Genomic DNA, 23,922 nt, shown 5'->3' on the forward strand with positions numbered 1-23,922 from the left:
GAGTGCAAATGGACTGAATGTATCTAGTTTATTTTTGCCTCAGATTTGACATTATCTGGTTTGTCTGTGAGAAGTAAATTTGGAAGTAAAATGAGGTTATCTCCATTTATTATAAAAGAGAATGGAGAGGAGAAAGGTTATTTATAGGAGTATGACAGGAAGCAAAATGAGGTGGTCCCCATTGCCCACCATATATGAGAGAAAGAAGCTCTTACAAATTCTGTCAGTTTTTTGGATGCAAAATATGCACTGCCAATAAGTGCAAATGAGATAAAAGGTGCAAATCATAGTAAAAAATAAATGGATACAAAACTGAACCGGATACAAAATTTTTATCATCATCCATGCCTTATCCCAACTATATGGGGTCAGATACAAAATTTTTATCCAGTTCAGAATTGCATTGCAAACAAACAGAACATAAGGAAAAAAGAAAAGAACTTTAGTTAATTCAAAATAACAGACCATTCAAGTAGTATCCATGCACAGACTATTATATAGATATGTGACCAAAGATCCCAACCACTGCTATAGCTTTTGACACCAAAAAGGACAAAACTAACAAACATCAAAACACTACTAGTAGGAAGTAATAAAAGAATGTTTCATAAGTCAGCTACCAATCAAGAAAAACAAGGAAATGCATTAAATATATGAACTATTAGATGTTTCAGAAATTTAAAACTTACATGTTTTGCCATCCCAAAATCAGCAAGCTTGACAACACCAGATGCATCAACAAGCAAATTTGCCCCTTTGATATCCCTAAAGTATACACATTAAATTTTGCATATTAAAATGTGTCCAGAAAACAAACAATATAATCACAAAATTCAAAACATAACACAGAAAGGTAAGCACAAGTTTTCTATGGCATTTCATAGAAACAGATTGACAACAAGTCTATAAACTTCCAAACCCCTTACCCTTTTCTACTACCAAAACCAAACGGTTGCCTTCTTTAGCATCCACATAATCACATGAGCCATACAACTACAGGTACCCCACATATGCTTATCCATTTGGACAATGCTCTGTTTTTCAATAAGTTGCAACATCTAGGTTTTATTGAGGAAGAAAACAAGAAGAGGAGAAGAGAAGATAAGGAGAGAAAGAAAGTTTCGAATGGAGAAGAGAGCGTTACTGTTCACTCTCTCAAACTTGAGATTTTATACTATTGAGAGAAATTACAAGTAAGCCCTCATATGGCCGCCCAAATACAAAAGAACAAAAAAGACAAAAATACCCTTGAACCCAAACAATCTAAACACTCCCCCTCAAACTGACCATATATGCCACTCATGCCCAGCTTGTCTAAGTTCTTGGCAAACTTTGGATGATGAAGGCCTTTGGTGAGACAATCAACTAGTTGGTCTTCTGACCTTACAAAGAAAGGATAGGCAAATCTCTCCATTTGTTATCCTCTCTCTGATGAAATTTCTATCCACTTCAATATGTTTTGTATGGTCATGTTGCACAGGATTGTGGGCAATGTTTATGGCTACTTGATTGTCGCAATAGGGTTTCACTGGAGTATCGGCTTGGATACCTATCTCGATCGATAAGGTCTTCAACTAGAGTGACTCTGACACTCTATGGACCATTGCCCTACTAGATCGAGCAACAACTTATTGTTTCTTGCTTCTCCATGAAACAACATTACTTCCAACTAAGGCAGAGCAACCAGATGTAGATCATCTATCATCAATAGACCTTGTCTAGCCTGCATCTGTGTAGGCCTCAACCTTTAGATGCCCATGGTTGGAGTGCAACATCCCTTAATCAGGATATCCCTTCAAATATGTTAGGATTCTATTAACGACCTTCATGTGGGAGGTTCTGGGGTCATGCATATATTGGCTAACCACCCCAACTGCATTAATATATTAGGTCTAGTCAAACAAAGATAAAGAAGACGGCTAACCACTCTCTAAAAGAACCCATTGTCTAGAAAAACATCTCCTTCAGTAGTACTTAACTTGTGATTGGGAGATTGGAGTTTCTGCAAGCTTGTATTCCAATTTCACAACTTCATGGAGCAAATCAAGAACATACTTTCTTTGAGTGGAAGATTCTCTTCTTGGATCTTGCAACTTCAATTACAAGAAAGTACTTGAGATCACCGAGATCCTTAATCTCAAATTCTGAAGCAAGAAAGGACTTTTAACTTAGAGATACCTAAGATGCCATCCTCAATCACAATAATGTCATCAACATATACTATCAACATAGTCAATTGACCATTGAATTGAACTTCCTTATGAACAAGGTATGATCAACCTAAGACTAAGAGAATCCAATCTTCAAAACAGAATTTCTAAATTTGTCAAACCAGGCCCTAGGGGATTGCTTGAGGCCATACAAAGATTTCTTTAGACGACAAATTTTCCCTTCACTGTTAGGGAAGCTTACCCAAAGAGGTAAGTCCATATACACTTCTTGTAGGTCCCCATTAAAAAATGCATTCTTTACATCCATCTGATATAAAAGCCATGAAAAATGGGTAGCAAGTGACATATTCACACAAATAGAATTCATCTTAGTAACAGAAGCAAAGGTTTCTAAATAGTCGATGCCAAAGGTTTGGGTATATCCTTTGGCCACAAGGCAAGCTTTATACCTTCCAATTAAACCATCAGCTCTGTGCTTAATCGTGTCTACTCACTTACACCCAACAAGAACTTTATCCTTGGGACAAGGCACAATCTCCCAAGTTTGGTTCTTTATCATGGCCTCCATCTCTTGGTTCATAGCTTCCTTCCAATGAGGAGACTGCACTACTTTTGTAACATTGCGAGGAATAGAAACAGAGATGGCAGAAATATAGGCTTAATAAGAGGGTGAGAGAGCATCATAGGACACATAATTAGTAATGGGATACTTGATACATGTTTTCTTTCCCTTTCGAAGGCCAATAAGAAGATCAAGATCAGGGTCAGCAATAGAAGTACCAAGAGGTTCAAGATTACCCGAGTCCAGAGTTTAGATTGTGGTGGGCATTCAACTTCAAGAGCCACCCTCTTATTGCGCTTGATGAAGAATTGCTGCCAGGATCGAGGCGGACACATAGGAGGTGGAGGAGGAGGGAAAAGAATGCCCTCATTTCAAGGATGAGAGGAATAAGAACTAGTAGACACAGAAATAGGAACAGGAAGGAAAAATGGAGTCTAATCTTCATTGGCAATCTCCCCCTGAAGAGGCGAACATGATAACTAAAAAAATGATGAGGACTCAAGGAAGGTAACATCCTTTGAAACATACATCCGACCAGATTGAGGATCAAAACATCTATAACCTTTCTGAACAAGAGAGTAACCAAGGAAGACACATTTAATTGACTTAGGATCTTTATGTCTTGAAGAACTCATATCATTAACAAAACAGACACATCTGAAGAACCTGAGTGGTAAACTGAAGGTGGGTCCATTAGGAAGAAGTTGGTGAGGGGACCGAATAATTAGCACCCTTGATGGTAGCCGGTTAATAACACAACAGTCTCGACAACATCTCCCCAAAAACAAGTAGGAACACGAGTCTGGAATAGTAACTCATGAGCAACTTCAACCCCATGTGTATTCTTCCTCTCAGCAACCCCATTTTGTTGTGGAGTATGACTATATGAGCTTTGCTGAATGGTGCCCCGTTCTTCAAGAAACACACAAAGGTGAAGTACTCCTTTGCATTGTCAGATCTTATTATCTTAATTCTTTTCTCAAACTGGATTGTCACCATATTCGTGAAATTTTGAACAATCATAGAAACTTCATCACGTCATTTCATCAAGTAGAGCCATGCATATTGAGTGTAGTCATCAATGAAGAGAATGAAGTATCTATACCACCCATGCACAAAATGGTATATAGACCCCAAACAACAGTATGAATTAAATGGAATGCAACATTACTTCTTCTATTACTCGCAAAATATGTGGTTTTACATTGTTTGGATAAATGACAAATTTCACATTAAGGATTAAAATTGGACACTGAACTGAACAAATTTGGAAACAAAAGTTTTACAGACTTAAAAGACATACGACCAAGACGACAAGGCCACAATTGCAAAAGACTCAATTTCTCATTAGAACAGGACTCATCATGGCTCAACAATCCATATTTTGAAGCTTCATCAAAAAGGTAAATTCCATCGATTTCATGCCCACTTCCAATCATTTTTCTCGTGCTCAAATCCTAAAAAACACAATGGGTAGGAAAAATGGTTATAGAACAATTATGGGATTTGGTAAGAGAACTGACAGATAATAAGTTTTTATGCAATTGAGGAACATGAAGAACAGATCCAAGGGAAAGGTTATGGGTAAGTTTTGACTTCTCCCTAACCCGAGATAAGGGTTTGAGATCCATCTGCAACGATAATCTTGCCCCTCCCAGGGGTTATCTTATATTAAGTAAAGTGTGAAGGCCTACCAGTTATATGGGCACTAGCCCCTGAGTCAACAATCCATGGGTTGGAGGTGGAACAAGCAAGTACAGTACCTATGTTAGCATATGCACTAGATGGATTACCAAAACCAGATGAGGGGGATGCCGCACTCTTTTCCAAGTGCAATAGAAGACTCCAAAGTTTATCCATCATGTCAGAGGAGTCATGAGATTGAATGGTCACATCAAAAGACTGACCCTTGTTACCAATTGTGGTCAAATGAGCATTGCTTTTCCTTTCAGTTTTAAGCTTGTCCAGTTTCAATTGAGGATTGAGTTTCCAACATCTTTCCTTAGTATGCCTTGGCTTCTTGACATATTCACAGATGACATCATTAGACTTCTCAGTAGTAGGATGCTTACTGCCACTTGGTCTAGACTTAAAGGACATAAAGGTAGAGTGTTCAATCACAGAGGGTTGCATCATGGCTGCCCTTCTACTTTCTTTCCCTTGCACAAGAGAGTAAGTAGTAGCTAGAGAGACAATGCCCGCACTCAAGATATGTTGCCTAGCGAAATTAAACTATAGATTCAAGCCAACCAAAAAGTCAAAGACCCTATTATCCTCAATGTATTTCCTGTACTATTTAGCATCTAATAGGATCCTTTCACTCGAAAGATTTCAAATGGTTCATTTCTTCCTAAAGAGATTGTAGAGAGGGGAAATAGATAGCCATTGTTCCCTTCCCCTGGCGCACACTACAAGCTCCCCTCCTAAGTTGATATACTGTAGTAGTATTGTTAACTTGTGAGTAAGTGGTGGCAACCCTGTCCCAAATATATTTATCAGTCGAGAGAAACATGTAGTTACAAGCAATGTAAAGTTGCATTGAACAGACCAGCCAAGACATTACCATTGAGTTATATTGTTCCCACTTTGCAAACTTAAGATCTTCAATTTTCGGCTTCACCTCCTTGCTTGTAATGAATCCCAACTTACTTTCCCTGTGATAGTAAGTTTAGTCGATTGGGACCACTCCAAAAAGTTGGTCCCATCAAGTTTTACAGTGGTTATCAATTTATCGTACCACTGGAAACATCAACATTTCCAGGAAACACATTGGTGCCTATCTATACATCTTTTGGTGATTCCATACCTCACAAACAACTATTTTGACAACCAAGGAGCACCCCAACACCCAACCAAAATACAAACAAACCCAAAAGGAAGGGTCAAACTCAGTTAAAGGCTAGAAAAGAGGCTAAAAAGCTAATAGGCAATAAAATAGAGAGAGAAGAAAACCCCCCCAAAATTTTTTAAGGTTCAGAAAAATACAAGGCCAGTTCCCATCATTCCCAAAATATAAAATGACCTAGAAGAACCAAGTTTTGCAGAATAAAAACCCATCAAATAAGAGAAACAAGCCTCTAAACCAGATTGGAATTTCTGTGATTTTTCACTTGAAAAATCCACAACAAATCATAGAAGCAATAAACCACAACGAGACATATACCAAAATTTATCTAAAGTTAGGGAAAATCAAACCATACAATTTTTAGAGATTTTTGTCACCACCTGTATGGACTACTGATATCATCCGATGGCAGTCTGACGTCAGCAACTCACCCTCAGAACAAAAACCAGTAGAGAAAGACTCTCCCACGACCTTCTAGTTGCTCTAACCAAGTTGCAATATCTAGGTTTTATTGAGAAAGAAAGAGGAGAAGAGAAGAGAAGAAAGGAAATTTTGAATGGAGATGAGAAAGTTATTGTTTTTTTTTTTTTTGAGATTTTATACTAATGAGAGAAATTACAAGTAATCCCTCATATGGGCGCCCAAAAACAAAAGAACAAAAAAGACAAGAATACCCTAGCACCCAAACAATCTCAACACAGTATAAAATAGAATTCATGTTTTTGGATTTCATTGCTTCAATCTTCTTTTGTTTCTTCACGCCACGGTCATCTTCTAGAAAGCTCTTATGACAGGTATAAGTCGATTACTTTTAATTTTTATTTTCTTATTTGGAGTTTAATGGGATGTTTTCTTTTGAATTTTCAACCCCCTAACATTCCATGTTTCACAATTAGTAAATGAAAGAAGAAACCACATTTATTCTCTTTCCTACACTTTTAGATGCATTTTCATTCCTTCTAGCTTATTCTTCAATTTGATACTAATACAGAAAGGATGAAGCAAGAGCAAAGTTCAGACTTCAAAGGTAGCAGAAATACAGAGTACCGGAAAAGCAATTTTAAGAGCTATGCAGGATACACATTGATACAGTGGAAAATTAAGATACACATGGATATGCTAGGGAAACTCAAATAAATCCCAAAAAAAGACATCAATAACACTACATCCAAGTCTTAGAATATTATAAATGAGGTATATAAGCATAAGAAAAACATACTTTGATAGTTCATGTAAAGTGTGGACAGTGAATTATTAGAATACACTTGGAAATGTTGAAAATTCTGTCTGGTTCTTGGCTACAGAAGCAAAACTTTCTGTAGAAGGTGCTAAAGAAGAATGGGAGAGGAGATATGTGATAACTTCAAAAAAAAGAATCCCCAGTTTGGAAACATATTTTGAAAGATGTGACAGAGAAGCTTGCAATAAACAGAGTGGTTCTCTTTAAACCTTTTGCAGGTTTGGAAGTTTCAAATGTTGAGACAGAGAGGGTGTAGTGGAGTTAAACAGGTGGTGCCCCCTGTCAAATGAGATTCCGACCTTCGGTGGTGCCTTCATCCTCAACTTATGTGGTCTGCCTTTCCATTTATGGAAGGAAACCATTTTTCATAAATGTGCTCTTGCATTGGGAGGTCTGATGTTGGCTTTCAACGTCAAGAACCTGAGTGCTGCAAAGTTAAAAGTGGTCGGAGTTTTGCCGGATCAGATACCAAGATTGTTAAAATCTGAAGGTGTGTGGTATAAGGTGTGGCTCGCTTCGGAAGTTGAAGCATCTTTCAGGGAAGGGAGGAGAAAGGAAGATGATGAAGGTGAGGTGGACAGTTGGGTGACATGTGGAGGGGCAGTGTTGGCCAAGAGGAATGGCTTGGAGGATAGGTGCCACATGGAGTCAAATAGGTCAAAGGAGGTTCTAAACAGGTATCTTGAAGTGGAATCCCAATTGCTGATGGGGAGAAAAAGAGCTGCTACAAGATATTTTCTTGGATTAAATTTTCTAATTTTTGTGATAGTAGAAACATAATATTTGTTCTTAAATGGGTGGTATACATATGTTGTAAAATACTGATAAAAAGAATAGTTGCGAATGAATTTAAACATCTATAATTGATGATACCTCTTTCTTTTTGTTATCAAATGCTATCCTTTATTTATCATAACTGAAAAAAAAAGAAAAATTAAAAGAATATCAAGCATAGGGTCATGTACCTATGGATTGTCTTTTTGCTATGCAAGTAGGCCAACCCAGAGAGAATATGGCGGGTAAAGTTACGAACAACAGATTCTGTAATTGCTCCACAATGCTCACGGATGAATTTATTAATTGAACCAGGAAAAACATACTCCAAATATATGTAGAAACTTTCTTCAATCTGCATCCATTAAGCAGTAGCCTGCAAATTAGTTAACTTTTCAAATGGTGTAGAGAACATTAATGTGGTCCCCACTATGTTATTTATGTGGTCCCCACTGTGTTTGTTTATTTATGATGGTAGTTAGTTTCAGTCAGCAGTTATTTCAGTTGGTAGTTATTATTGCTTTTATTATTTCTTTTGCCATGTAAGCAGTAGGGGTAATTCAGCCCTTTTACTCTGTATTTGATTATTAATATAAATAGTTGAGTGGGGCGACAATCCTAGTCGACACACTCTTTCTGAATTCCTCTCTTCGTGTTCTCCTTCTCTTCTTCTCCTCTTCTTCTTCTTATTTCCCTCTCAATCTGTTTTCTTTGTTTATTACACATTATACCTAGGATCGACTGCAGTTCTATTCGACTACTAATGGTATAATGGAATTAAAACACTGAAAAAACATGGAAATAACACCAAACTGGAGAAGTACTCACTATTTCACTACCATAATATTGCACTATATTTGGATGCTTTAATTGGCTAAGAACTTTAATTTCCTGCAATGATAAAACGAATATAAATAACCAGTAGATATATTCTTAGATCAAATCAAATATAATGTTAAAACGTGCTGAAACCTACATGAATGCATGTACATGTATTATCAATCTAGATGAAGCATAAGGAGATGGATGGGATAGGCCTATGACTATTACATTAATGATGATGATGATGATTTACAAGCATGGGAGTCGTGGGATGGTTCAGCATAAAATTATGAGAACTTGTAAATATAGATAAATACCATAAGTGAAGTTTGGAAGTTGGCAGCTGAACTAAATGTCACCTTCCATTGGACATATCAGAGCGCCAATTCCATGGAGGGTGCCTTGGCTCAACAGGGAGCCCACAGGCATCAATTATTTTGGGAGCAAACAGAATCGGGGAGTAAGTTGTAAACAGTCCTTAAAAACAAGGGGTAGGCAGGTAGCTAGTCAACAAAAAATGGATGCTTGGCACATTTCTGCCGAATAAAATTCTTTTAAAAATCTAATAAAAACTTGATTGTTCATTGATCAACAAAATAAGGACAAAAGAAGCCAGGAGCGGGCCGAGCAGCCCAAGGACAAGAAAATGGGCTCCTGTTTATAAATTATTAAGTGAAAAATACAATCAACTCAACAGAGAAGGACACAAAAACAACTCATTCCTCGTTACAACCCCTTCCTAAGGTTTAAGTAGCTGATTTGATGAATCTTGGAACCAACTTGAAGGGATTCAATCTGAAGACCAGAAACCATGCCTCTTTCATATGATAAAGAAAGTCTCATAAGGCCACTGAACAAGTCTCCAATCCATTCTATCACAACCTAAGAATCTGCTTTAACGATAAGGCTCTCAGACCTAAGAGGAAAAAAGGAAGCTTCTAGATCAACTTTACCGACCTACTTAATATAAGAGACGATGATTATGCCATTACCATCTCAAAACACTTTAACGAAACCATCAAAGTTCAACTTGACCTCAATTGGACTCTCTCTTACTCAACACGTTATAGTCTACACTGTACTTAATCAATATCATCTGATGTATGGTGATATTACAGAGAAGCATAGTTATTAAGGCATCACTTAGGTGACAAGGCCTTTTCTGTGGTTTGGGGGGAAGGGGGCAAGGCAGAGGCACACCTAAGGAATCTTACATGAGGCACTAACCTAGAGCATAAGCTATCCTCCTAGGTTCCAAAAACTGCAAAGAGCACCTTTTGTCATGTATTTTTGTGGTCTGTACAGAATTTGATCTAGGTGTATCCGAACATATCAACTTCTAAAAAAACAAATGAAGGGGAAAAACTAAGGGTTTACGGATAGGTTTTCACATAAAACAAGGTCTTAGAAGGGCTTTAGCAGTCACAAGTCCAATGCATGCTTCAGCATCTGCTCAGAACTATTCTCCCAGTAACATCTGATTGTAAGTTGCAACGGATTAAATGAATTACAATTACAATGTGGCCATTGACCCAAGATAATGCAATAGCAAATAATTGCATGGACATGGACATTGGAGTTGAATTCTACATGTGTCAAAGACTCTGACTTCGCAAGATGAGAATTTGGGAGCTGATTTGTGGAAGACATTGGATGGAGTTCGAGTAGCTAAGGGGGAGGCTGACAGAATTTGGGAGCTGATTTGTACAATGATGGAGGAAAAAAAAATGGACTCTTAGAAAGATGCTGTAGCCAAAATAAGTGTGAGCAGGGTAAAATTCTTCCTCAGACATTGGCTGGAAAGGATGGAGAAAAGAAAAAGGATGATTGTTGTATTAGGAAAGGGGGGGGGAACAAATAAGAAAAAAGATCTGAAGTCTGAAGTGGAAAGGCTAATTTCAGACATTGAGGGGGATTTAGAATTCAGTGGTAGAGGGGATAGGAGAAAGGGCCTAAAATGAGGAGACTATGGCCTTTTCATGGGTTTTTTGCTATTTTGTCTCGATGAAAATTATTAGCTGGAATGTAAGAGGGTTAGGGAGTGCAAGAAAGAGAAGGGTGATCAAAGACCTACTCCAAAGGGAAAAACCCGATATTGTGTTGTTACAAGAATCCAAAATGATGGAATTAGATGGGAGATGGGTGAGGAGTTTTTGGAGATGTAGAGGTTTAGGTTGGAGCTTGTCTCCTTCTTGGGGAGCCTCGGGGGGGATCGTAACACTGTGGAGGGAGGATGTGGTGGAAGTAGTGGAAGAATTGATAGGCAGATTCTCAATTTCCATTAAGTGTAAGAATGTAGAGAATGGGTGTGTATGGGTCTTAACCAATGTTTATGGCCCTAATTCCTATAGAGAGAGGCTATGGTGTCTCCCTATTCTCCATTAAGTGTAAGGGGCTATGGGGTGGCCCTTGGTGCCTGGGCGAGGATTTTAATGTCATTAGATTCTCTGATGAAACCAGTAATCCCCAACAGGTAATTTCAACAAGCATGAGGAAATTTAATGGTTTTATTGAAGAATGTGAACTGAAGGAAATACCTCTGCTGCAAGCCAGTTACACTTGGTCCAACCTTCAGGAAACCCCTTTGTGTTCGAAGCTGGACAGATTCTTATTTAACCTTGCCTGGGAGAATAGCTTGGAAAACTTGGTTGCTAGAGCGTTACCCAAGGTCACCTCCGATCACTGTCCTATCCAAATAGGTACTGAGTCATTTTCTATAGGTATGTGGCTCACCCATCCAGATTTTGTGAAAAAAGTGAAGGAATGGTGGGGTGAGGAGGAGAGGGGGGTAAGATGGAAGGGGATCAAGTTACATAAGAAATTAAAAAGGCTGAGAGCCAAAATAAAAGAGTGGAATAGAAATCAGTTTGGTAGAATTGAGGAGCAAAAATTGTGCCTAATTTCTCGCATAGAGAACTTGGATGTAAAGGAATCTCAAAATGGGCTGACCGAGGAGGGCAGAGTGTTAAGGAGACAATTGAAAAAGGATTTGGAAGAGGTGTTATTGAGGGAAGAAATCAGTTGGAGACAAAAATCTAGACACAAGTGAATTAAGGAAGGCGATGAGAACACTAGATTCTTCCACGATTTGGAAAATGGGAGACGAAGAAAGAATCTTGTGACCAAGCTAGAGATAGGAGAGGAGGTAATTACCAACCAGGATGACATAGCCAGAAAATTTGTGGACCACTTCAAATCGATTTATACAAAACCTTTGAGTGAGAGAATAGTCATGGAAAGGGTGGATTGGCCAAGAATTGATGACGGAGTGGTAAGGTGGCTGGAAAGGGATTTCGAGGAAGAAGAGATTAAGAAAGTTGTCTTTCTAATGGATAGATCCAAGGCTCCGGGTCCAGATGGCTTTACAATGGGCTTTCATCAAGAGTGTTGGGAGGTGGTGAAAGAGGATTTAGTTGAAGTCTTTAAGGAATTTGCAAGCAATCACACTATAAGCCTTGGAATTAATGCCACCTTTTTGGCCTTGATACCTAAGAAGATTGATGCCAACCACCCAAAATATTTTAGGCCTATTAGTCAGGTCACAAGCATCTATAAAATTCTGGCTAAAGTGCTCTCATTGAGGATCAAAATAGTCATCCCTTCTATCATTAGAGAAACACAGGGGGCTTTCATTCAAGGGCGACAAATAACAGATCAGATCTTAATTGCAAATGAGTGTGTGGAGGAAATGAAAAGGTTTAGTAAGAGATGATTCATTTGTAAATTGGATCTTGAAAAGGCCTATGATTTGGTGGACTGGAAGTTTCTATTAGAGGTTATGCAAAACTGTGGGTTTGGGGACAAGTGGTGTAATTGGATCTGTGGGTGTACCAGTACTTGTCACTACTCTATTCTGGTAAATGGTATTGTGAGGGACTTTTTTCAAGCTTGCAAGGGTGTCGGGCAAGGGGATCCACTCTCACCCTTCCTTTTTACCTTAGTAGTTGATGTGATTAGTATGATCATTACTAAGGCTGACAGCGAAGATGCCATTAGGGGTTGGAGAATAGGGAGACACCAAGTTCCCGTCACCCACCTTCAGTTTGCAGATGACCTAATGATCTTTTGTGAAGGAGGTCTTAGCAAAAAGGTAGCAAACCTAAAGGAGCTATTAAAAGGTTTTAAAAGTATCTCTAATTTGAGAATAAATCTGGAAAAGAGCTACATAGCGGGTATAAATTTGGAGGTAGGGGAGGTCGAAGCTATTGCAGAGTGTATTGAGTGTTCCACCTCTGCTTGGCCTATGTCATATTTAGGGCTTCCTTTAGGGGCAAATCCTAGGGAGAGTAGATTTTGGACCCCAATGATAGAAAAGTTTGAGAAGAGATTAACCTCATGGAAGAGGAATTATATCTCTTCAGGAGGGAGAATTACCCTAATAAGAGCTACCTTGGCTAACTTACCTACCTATTATTTGTCAGTTTTTAGGATACCAGTTAGGGAAGCTAGGAAACTAGAGAAGTTGATGAAAGATTTCTTATGGGAGCTGGGACAAGAAAAAAATGATCACTTGGTTAATTAGGAAATTGTGTGCAGAAGTAAAGAAGAGGGGGGTTTGGGACTTGGGAGGGTAACTAGAAAAAATCAAACTTTGTTAGGGAAATGGTTGTGGCGATGGCCTTTGGAAAGAGAGAGATTGTGGCATGAGGTGGTGGGAAGCATTCATGGGAGGTCAGAGAATGGATGGGATGTTGGTGTATCGAGGCAAGCTAACCTAGCAGAACCTTGGAAGGCTATTCACAACACCCTTCCTCAATTCCTCAATTTTATCAAGTATGAAGTTTGTTCTAGCAACTCTGTCCATTTTCGGGAGGATATTTGGGTAGGAAACACACCGTTAAAGGATTTGTTCCCTTCACTATTTTCTATTTCTTTGTACAAAAAAGAGGTGGTCTCAAAATTTGTCTCACCTTTGAGAACACCCTTAGATCCTACTTGAGATTTTGGGTTTCGTAGAGGACTTAGGGATGATGAAATTGATTCTCTTTCTGCTTTGCTTGGTTGTCTTAATTAGGTTTGTTTGGATCCCTCCAAGCCAGATAAGAGGGTTTGGACTCCTAGACCCAATGGAACCTTCACTTGTGCTTTTTTTTTTTTGATCAATAAAATCAACTTCATTAAATTAAGAGAATAGAGGGAAAAGAATACAAAGGGAGATAAAATAACTTAGCTCCCCAAAAAACAGAAAGCACAGGGAATGCAAAGAAAATTAAAAACTAGCCCAAAAACAGCCTCCCTATTCACTCCTTGCTTGGCCAACCCATCCGCACTCCATTTCACCCAGTTGTATTGAATCTCAATGTCCCTACCCAGCCATAAGAACAGTTTTTTCTCATAGTTAAAGTTCCACAAACCACTGTCCTCTGTCTTCAACCAATTAACCACCACCTTCGAGTCACCTTCCAGAATCAAACGGCTAATATTTAGATCTTTTGCTCTTCGAATTCCTTCAAGCGCTGCAAGGATCTCAGCCCTAAGAGAGTCACCTTCTCCAATAGGGTTAGAGAATAAAGCAATAACAATCCCTTCCTCATTCCTGAAGACTCCTCCAATCCCAAAGGGCCCTGGATTCCTTACACTGCTGCCATCAAAATTCAGCTTTATAAAGCCCAAGGGGGGAGGGGACCAAGACGGACAAAGAATCCTCTTGCATCTAGCAGTGAAAGCAATCACTTTCCAGTTTCTTAGTAAGTCATCCATAGGACAATCTGAAAACAACTCCAAAGATTTTAGCTAGTGGACCGCTCTTATGAGGATTCGATCTAACAAATCTTCCGAAGTTTTTTCCTTGTCAGAAAATATGTGTGAGTTTCTTTATTCCCAGCAAACCACTGCCCTAATACACCTCCACATAGTCTTCCCTCGCTTCTTAGGACAACTGAAAAAAGGAGAAAACAAACCTTGGACAGTCTCCAAAGGATACCAAGAACGCCCAAAGCGGGAGAAAACCCACTCCCAAACAGATTTAGCAACCTTACAAGAGACCATGAGGTGGTAGCCAGATTCCCCATCAGCTTTACAGAGAGCACATCTATTAGGAAGTAGACAATAGTTGGGTCTCTTTCTTTGGAGTAAGTCTAAAGTGTTGATTATTTCCAGGAAAATTTCCCAACAAAAAAACCCCACCCGAGGAGGAATAGGTCTGCTCCAAATTTCCTTAACTGGAAATGACAACCCCAGGGGGGTAGGAGGCTGAGTTAAGGTTTCAAAGAAAGAAGCACAAGAAAAGGTACCAGAGCTAGAAAGGGTCCAAAATCCGGTGTCTTCCTTTGCAGGGTTTAGGAAGACACCCTCAAGGGAGGCTAGCAGAGCTACCAGGCTATCCAAGTCCGTATCCCTATTTGCCCTATGCAGGCCAAGGTTCCAACCAAAGCCCGAAGTGGAAGCTGAAGGGACTAAGAAGGAAGAAATGGGTTCATTTTTCAAGTCTGAAAGAGCATACAAGGAAGGAACTTGTCTTTCAGAGGAGAATCCCCGACCCAAAGATGTTCCCAGAAATTTATTCGGTTACCAGAGTTTAGATCATACCTGATCCAAGGGGAGAAAACTGGAAGCAGATTGTGGATGGATTTCCAAGGAGAAGCAGCTGAAGCCCTTGCCAAGATTCCAGGATCCCAGCCATTGTCTTCCAGCCCATGAATGCTAGCCACAATCTTAGTCCACAATTTATCCTTTTCCAAAGAGAACCTCCACAACCACTTCCCCAGAAGAGCCATGTTCCTTTTCTTGAAATTACCAATCCCAAGACCTTGTGTTTTACACCTAGAGACTACCTCCCAACTCACCCTATGATCTCTCTTCTCCTCTTCAGGCTCCCAGAGAAAGTTCCTTATTAATTTTTCCAAAAGATTTGAAACCTTTGAGGGGATCTTAAACACTGACAGAAAGCAAACAGGAAGGTTGGCTAGGGTAGATCTAATGAGAGAGACTCTTCCACCTAAAGAAAGATAACTCCTCTTCCAGGCCGCTAGCCTCTTCTCAAACCTCTCCACTACCGGAGCCCAAAAGCTAACACTCTTAGGATTATTTCCTAAAGGGAGGCCCAAATAAGTCAAGGGCCAAACCTTAAAAGCACAACCTAGCTCGTCTACAAATTCCCTTAGATCTCTTTCGTTCACATTCACTCCCGCCACACAACTCTTGTCAAAGTTTACCTTTAGGTTAGATATCTGCTCAAAAAATTGTAAAGTCAGCTTTAGATTCCGGATCCAACTGAGGTTCCCTCCTTCACAGAAAAGGATAGTATCATCTGCAAATTGTAGAAGAGTCAAGGGAACCTCCTCCCTTCCTACTCTCCACCCTCTTATCAGATTCCTCGAGTCTGCTCTATGGATTAATCGCCCAAACACATCAACAATAAGGGTGAAAAGAAAAGGGGAAAGAGGATCTCCTTGTCTTAGACCTCTCAACGCCGGAAAGAAGTCAACCACAGTCCCGTTCACCAGGATAGAATAATGGCAAGTCCTAACACAGCGCCAAATCCACTTGCACCACCTATCACCAAAACCAAAACTCCTCAACACCTCCATCAAGAAAGACCAATCAACCTAGTCGAAAGCCTTCTCCAAATCCAATTTGCAGACCACTCCCTTCTTCTTTGACTTTCTAAAGCTCTCCAAGCTCTCATTTGCAATGAGGATCTGATTGGTGATCTGTCTTCCCTCCACAAAAGCACTTTGGTTGGGTGCAATAATAGAAGGGAGCACCTTCTTTATCCTGAGAGACAGCACCTTTGCAATGATTTTGTACAAGCTAGTCACCAGACTGATAGATCTAAAATCTTTTGGTTGAGAAACATCTTTCTTCTTTGGGACTAAGGCAATGAAAGTTGAGTTCAAGCCCGGGTTTATTACTCCCCTCCTGTGGAACTCCTCAAAGACCGAAGCAAGATCATTCTCCAAAATATTCCAGTAATCCTGGTAAAAGGCCATTGTGAACCCATCTGGAACCGGAGCTTTTGTCCTATCCATAGAGAATACTGCTTCCATTACCTCCTCCATATCAAACCTTTTTTCTAGCCTCTCTTCTCTGCACTCGACCAATCCAAACCCTCCAACCATACTCTCTCATTCAAAGGCCTTCTAAAAATAGATTTGAAGTGGTTTACTAGGGCCTCTGCAATTTCAGCCGAGTGAGACAATACTGCTCCAACAACTTCCAAGTTAGAGATGTAGTTCTTTCTCCTTCCATCTACTACTGAATGGAAAAACCTTGTGTTTCTGTCTCCCTCCTTTAGCCACTTACACCTAGATTTTTGCCTCCAACTGATTTCCTCCTTGATCAGGATGTCCTCCATCTGCCTCCTTAAAACCCATCTCAACTTCCTTTCTTCCTCTCCAAAGGGGCCTCTCTCTTCCTTCAGGTCCAAATCCTCATTTGCTCCACCAGAACTTGCTTTCTCTCTTCTAATCTTCCAAACTCCAGCCTATTCCACTCCTTTAATTGAGATTTTAGGTATTGGAGTTTCTTGTGGAACCTCATTCCCTCCCAATCAACTACCAAATTAGCTTGCTCCCACCACTCTCTGATTTTCTCAGTAAAACTCGGATGAGACAACCACATATTTTCAAACTTGAAAGGGGTAGGCCCTACTCCTGTTAATTCCTCCTTGACCAAAACTATTGGCCAATGGTTTGAAGTAAGTCTAGGGAGATCCCTGGAAGTAATATTGCCCCAATGTTCCTCCCAATCTATTGAGAACAAAAATCTGTCCAACTTAGAGCAAATTGGCCAAGATTGAAGGTTGGACCAAGTGAAGTTATTATTTAGGAAAGGAAGTTCTTTGAGATTAAAAGAGTCCACAAATTGGTTGAACTTCCTCATACTTGTTGTCACTCTCTGTCTAGGGTTGTTGGTTTCCTCCATAAATCTCACTACATTAAAGTCCCCTCCCACGCACCAGGGTCCATCCCAAAGGCATCTAATGTCACTCAATTCTTCCCATAATTTTTCCCTTTGCCTATAGTCATTGGGGCCATACACATTTGTTAGTACCCATTCATACCCATTGGCCACCTGTTTGAACTTCAGAGAGACAAAGTGATCTCCAATTAGCTCCTCCACACCTAAGAGTATCTCTTCTTTCCACATGATCACAATCCCTCCCGAGGAACCCCACGAAGGAGCAGCCACCCACTTAATACCTCTAGAACTCCACACACTCCTTGCCCAGCTGCAATCAAAATCCATTCTTTTGGACTCCTGAAGCATAACCACATCGGGATTAAAATTCTTAATTACCTCTTTGATTGTTGCTCTCTTCCTAATGCTGCCCAACCCCCTCACATTCCAACTTAGGATTCTCATTGAAAACTATAAGCTTTAACCCTAACTCCTCCAAGAACTATTTAGACCATTTTCTTCTAATCCCTTTCACTTCAAACTTCTTGTCCCCCTCAATATCTTTTTTTAATCTCTCTACTTCACTCAGCCTTCTAAACTTCATCTTGTTGTCCTCTTTATTTTGCATGTAGGCTTTTAGATCATTCGAGTTCTTCAGATTGCACCCCAACTTTTTCACAAACTCTACAACTGACTCTTCCCCAAAAGTTTCCTCTTTTTCTAAAGAAGCACTCTGCTCACTCCTAAGAAGCTTCTTGTTCCTTCTCACATTACCTCCAACCACAGCCCTGTCTGTCCCCTCCAGGCTCCCTCTCTGCAAGTCCTTCCTTTCCACTTCACCCAAGAGGCTTTCTAAGATTTCCCAAATTATTGTCTTTCTGCAAGTTTCCTCACCCGCTTCCCTCCCTTGTAGACTCACAATGGCTTTCAGACCAAGGGCTTCCGACTCTTGGTTGGGAAGAGAATCTATTACATGAGATAAAAAGCGCTCATCAGTATCCAAAATTGAATTGACAAAGTCGAGGGATTTACCGGAGGTAGAGAAGTGAGGAGAGAGCAAAGGTGAAGGAGAGGTAGTCACTTTCTTTTTTGAGAAAATAGAGCACTCTGTCTCCCAGAGATGGGGGAGGGAAATCCTTGTCGTTGTATCAACACAAAGACCCCTTTCTGTACCCAAGTATGTACCTCTCTGTGGAGTACCCTTGTTCTGCTCTGAGAACAAGTATTGGGTTAAAATCAAACACCCGCTCCTCCCCCTCCACCTTTACTTCCCCCACCGAATCCCCTAAGAACAAACAGTCCAGGCTAAATGAATCCATGTTCTAACCTTTAGAAAGAGCTTCAACTGCCGCACTGCCTAAACTCCCACAGGCATCTGAATTTTCATCATGATCAGAATCTGAACCGCAACTCAACCAACCTCGATTAGCCTCGTCTTTCTCTTCTAGTCTGTCTCTCGAATAGCGCGGGTTCGGGCGATCAGAAATGCTGAGATTTTGCTCGTCGTCGGCTGCATGTCGGACCCAGCACAGAGGCCGGCGTTCTCCAACCTTGTTCGCTAACTTCGCCCCTCCACAGTCGAGAGGGTGAGACTTAGACGATGATAGATGAAAGTTGTCATCTATCATCGCCCCATGCCTGCCCCACCCCACATGATGACTTAAGTTGTCACGTCGGCTTTTAAAACCGAAAGAATGCTCAACCACTGGCCCGACTGGCTCGACCTTTCTTAAAGCCGGTTCGAAGAGAGACTTAGAGCACAAACGACTCTTTCCCAACTTAGCCACGTCAGCAAAGGACGGGCCACCCTCTTTTCCCAACTTAGCACAAACGACTCTTCAACCTCTGGTCGTCTTCCCCAAAGCAAGGCTTCAACTTCTGAAGCTAACCAAACCTTGTACCAAGCACCTTCTGAGAGAACTTCGAAGAACCGCGACAAGTTCTCCGGTTTGATCCCAGCAACCTTAAGTTCCACCGCTCTCAAGTTTCCTAAGTTAGCCTCCAACAAAACTCCACCCAACGCTCTAGTAATATTCCCCTGAATAAGATCATTCCAAAGGTTGAATGGAAGACCGAGAAGTTTAATCAAAAAACCGCCGGCTCTGGGTTCAACTTCATTGCAATCTGGAACCCAGTTCTGGAACTTAAACAAACTTCCTTCTACAAGGAAAGAACTGAAGAACAGATTCTTATCTCCAATATCTAGTAAGGCTTTCCTTTCAGCAAAAGGCAGCAACATTATATCTTCCTCTAATCCCAACCTCTCTGCTAAATCTTCTAAAACTTTCGTCCAATCTTCCATCACCCTTTCTTCCACTAAGACCACCCTCTTCTCCCAGCTCCCACTCCCTTCTTCCACTGCTACTCGTCGGAGAACAGACGAGCTGAACACCAAGACTTCAGGGTAAAGCTTTGGGCAGGGCACAGAACAAACCTTCGAGCCAGGGGCTTCTTCTACTCTACCTTCGACCTCCAAGAGAAAAGCCTGAAGATTAGAAGCAAAAGAAGCCCACCCTCTCCGCTTCAGGCCTTCTGGAATACACATCACTTGCTTTTTGTTAATACCAAAGAGTTCGGTGACCATTATGAACCACCCTTTTCCATTCCTTTTTAGTACAGATTCGAACCTCTTGTTCTCACAGGTCATCGAGTTTCTCCAACCTTCTTCCCGAAAGGAATTTACAGCTCCATCTACAAAACCTTTCAACCACACACAGGCCTCCTCTGGTAGGAGAATCGACGCCCTGCTCCCTTCTCTGATTTTCAAGAGAGCCTTCCCCTTTGTCCTTCCCTGCTCAAACAGGAAAGGGTTTGCTTCAATGGACAATTCCAATCTCCATTTCCCCGCCAGCTTGAACTTCCTCTCCTCTCCCATAATCATCCACTACTTTCCCGAATTTAGGATCTCAATTTGGTCTATTCCAAAAACTATTTAGTTGTCATTGCAATCTTCATCAAGTCTGTTTTGAATCTTTCTGCATCACCCCAGAACAAGAGAATACATGAGATTTCATAAACTTCTATCAAATGGACCTCTTTTCTTAAATTCTCCAATTTTGTTCTCAAGATTTCATGGACTCCTTCCCATGCAAAGGCTTATAAGTTCAATATATCCCCATGACAAACCATACTCTGATCTTGGTTCCTCAACCAATGCCTAAAAAAAGCTAGCTTTCTTGAGGGGAGAAAAGTGACAGTACCGCAACTGCTTTCATTGCCCCTGCTTCAATTTGTTTGAAAATAACCTTCACTTGTGCTTCTTTCTTCAAGTCCATCTCTCAACTTTCTACTTACCAACCCTTTCCGTCAAAAGAAATTTGGTGTAGGCCAGTTCCCCCAAAAATTATGGCATTTTGTTGGGAAGTATTCCATGGGAAAGTAAACACTTTAGATAACCTACAAAAGAGAAGACATTTCCTCTGTATTTCTCCTAATTGGTGCATCCTCTGTAGAGTTCACGGTGAGGATTGTTACCATCTATGAATATCTTGTCCCTTTTCTGCAGACCTTTGGGCTTGACTACTTTCATTGTTTGGGGGTAGTTGGAGTCTACCAGCAGAAGTTCACATGCTCTTCAACCATTCTACCTTTTATTGGCCTACAAAAATAGGGAGAATTATGTGGAGATGTGCTCGTGCTACCTTGATTTGGACTCTTTGGGAAGAAAGAAATCTTAGAATCTTTCAAGAAAAGGAAAGGAGCAGCCAGGATTTGAAAGATTGTGTGTTAAATAGGGCAATACATTGGCTGAAGACCTTGGAAATCTTTCATCAATTCTCCTTTAATGACCTTTGGAGAAATTGGTCAGCAGTAGCGAGGTGTTCATCTCTAAAGGATAAATCAATTACAAGCTGGTCTCCTCCATCCAAAGGCTCACTAAAGTTGAACTTTGATGGAAGTAGCATGGGTAATCCAGGTTTATCCGGAATGAGGAGTGATTTGAGAAATGAGAAGGGAGAGATTTTGTTGCTTTACTCAGGTCCCTTGGGATTTGGGAACTCCATCAGCAGAACTTTTAGCTATTGTACAAGGGATGCAATTTGCAAATCAGCTAGGGGTACAACAACTAATAATCGAGGGGGATTCCAAAGTGGTGGTGGGTTGATTGAAAAATTCTGAAGAGGCTATGTGGCGATACAAGAATGAAATGAAGAAATTTAGTTGGTTGACAAGGAATATGTTGGTCACTGTACAGTGGGTGGGGAGATCAGCAAATACTTTTGTCAGATATGTTAGCTAAGCAAGGGGTAAATAGGGAAGAATTATTTTGGGCTCAGTTGTGATTCTTGTTTTTCTTTCCTAGTTTACTTGTGAGATTCAAGGAGGGGTTGCAGCTCGCACCTCTCGCTGGGATGATGTATGAACTGACTCTAAATTTGCTTCTTAATCAATAAATTTATTATTATTCATCAAAAAAAAATGAGAAAATATGGACTCAAGAGTACATCTATGGAAAAGTGTGTACTATTAAAAAAGTTTATATTTTTTGAATCCTAACATTATATACCTGCAAAAGGGGGCTAAGATGTTGGCTTTGATACTGAGTAACATTTATACAAAAAAATGGCATTCATCTTGTACATTAGCTGTTTATTATGTCACATAAACTGGGAGATAAAAAGAAAATGTTACATAGAAGTGTCCTCAAGAATCCATGGGCTGTCAAACTCTGATGATTGTCTGACACAGACAAGTTGTCCATTTAGGAGAGTCCATAAAACACTGAGCAAATTATCACCTCACCATCAGCATTTTTCCGGAGACATGCAACTGAATGATGGTCAGTATGACATGGAACGCATTTGTTTCCTTCTTCACATTTATAATCAGACTTAAAGAAAACTTTACTCTTCTTCACATATAATGGCAAAACAATCAAACACTCAGTCCTCTCAATAACCAAATTCCAATAAGTGAATAATTTCACATTTCTGAAGGTCAGCATGGCCATTATGCTGTTATCATAATTATCACCTAAACCTTATCCCAACTATATGGGGTCAGCTGCACGAATCTAAGTATGCTTGAATACAACATTAATATAGTGAGTTGGCTAGGAGACTGTACAGGTTTCTAGAAAAATAACCTGCTCCAATTGTTTTATACACTCCGCAGATTTGGGATCATCAGGAATCAAATTAACTTCTTTCATTGCACATGAAGCTCCAGTTTCCCTATTATACAAAAGCAAGTGTCAGTTTTCACTGCAAAGAAAAAAAAAAAAAAAACAAAATAGAAACTACAGAGTAGTTGCATACCTGTTTGTGGCAACATAAACGCTTCCAAATGTACCACTTCCAATAAGCTTTCCTTTCTGCCATTGACCAGCCTTCGATGATACCTCTGGTTTAGTTGTAGTTTGATGAAAAGAAGTTGATAGAGGAGGTAGTATGGCTCCTGGAGGAAGAGGTAATGGATGGACATTGGAATGACCATTATTGTCATGCCATGCTGCTGGATGTAATGTAGATACAGCTCCACTAAAACTTCTGCGGCTTTGACTGGAACAGCTCACTCTAGGACTCTTGATCTTTAAGCCAGGACTATTTACTGTAGGACTTTGAATTGGAGAATGATCAGGACTAGACACAATTTTATCTGGTGAAGCCCGTGGAGAGAACCCAACAAGCATATCGAAGTTTGGAAATTCTGGAGCAGACCAGGTCTGGAAACCTTGAGATTGAATGGAGGAATAAAGAAAAGCATCACAATTACTAAATCTTCGAGGACTAAGTGTTGGACTTGAGAAGCCACTGGTTGGAGCACTCTTAGGGGAAAGATTCAACATGGATTTAAATTGAACATTATCAACAGTAATTTGTTCATGAAGCACCTCCCTCATGCAATCCCTTGGAAATCTAACTGAAGGTGTATTGACATGCTCTGGACTCTTGTGGACAGCTTGATAAGAAGACCTGCTACAGTAAGGGAAATTGTTAGACCTAGATATCTAGTCAACTTAGTTCTCTAATAATAAAACATAGATATTAGAACACAAAGTATATAATGTAAAACACAAGCGTGCCATATATCAGTCAATTGCCAAAAGTTGTGAATGCAAATTAAAGCACCAACATTTCAGTGACCTAAACGAAGAGACAGAAAAACCAAAGAATGACTAAAGTTGAAATTATGGAAAGAGAGCATACAAAACAAGAGATGTTTGATCATCTCTTTATTGATTTTCAATCATATGTACTCAAAACAGTATGCCACCTAAAAACAAGATCTTGATGCTTAAACTCCTTAAAAATCACCAAGAGCTAGAGCCGAAATAATAACAAGTCATCGATGTCCATGCAAAGGTGCACCAATGGCCTCTCTCAGCTATCAACCATTCCCCTCTATCTTTGTTTCCAAATTTCCCAGAATATGGCAAAAAGAACCACAGCCAAAGAGAATTCTTTACTGCCTGAAGGCAATTGAAACAAGATAAGATGACTTGAGAAGATGGACAGATTCAAGGCATTTAAAAAAGAAAGCTATAGAACTCCTAAACGAAGGAGGTCCATGACAAAAACGGAATAAGTAGTTCAAACACTCCTCATATGGCTTGCACATAGTGCATCCGCTATTGACCTGCACTCCTCAGTGATTCAGATGGTCAATCAAAAAGATGATAGTCTTCCAAACGATTTTGCCTTCCTTGCTTAGACCCTTAAGCTTC

General features: G+C 40.1%; 1 protein-coding gene across 2 annotated transcripts in view; it reads right to left on the bottom strand.

Annotated features, from left to right (window-relative positions):
• LOC148847699 (mitogen-activated protein kinase kinase kinase 5-like) overlaps positions 1–23,922 on the bottom strand; it is a 47,057-nt gene that overhangs the window by 18,116 nt on the left and 5,019 nt on the right. For both annotated transcript variants that reach the window (XM_088950300.1, XM_088950299.1), the window contains exons 2-6: positions 22,514–23,170; positions 22,342–22,429; positions 8,421–8,483; positions 7,784–7,947; positions 690–765 (exon numbers count right to left, since the gene is read on the bottom strand). In XM_088950300.1, the coding sequence (XP_088806426.1) occupies positions 690–765; positions 7,784–7,947; positions 8,421–8,483; positions 22,342–22,429; positions 22,514–23,170 (1,048 nt within the window). The remainder of the gene's footprint in view (positions 1–689; positions 766–7,783; positions 7,948–8,420; positions 8,484–22,341; positions 22,430–22,513; positions 23,171–23,922) is intronic.

The sequence above is a fragment of the Nelumbo lutea genome, chromosome 6 (genome assembly GCF_056320005.1).
Source record: "Nelumbo lutea isolate HS-2025 chromosome 6, American lotus-T2T, whole genome shotgun sequence".
NCBI lineage: Eukaryota > Viridiplantae > Streptophyta > Magnoliopsida > Proteales > Nelumbonaceae > Nelumbo > Nelumbo lutea.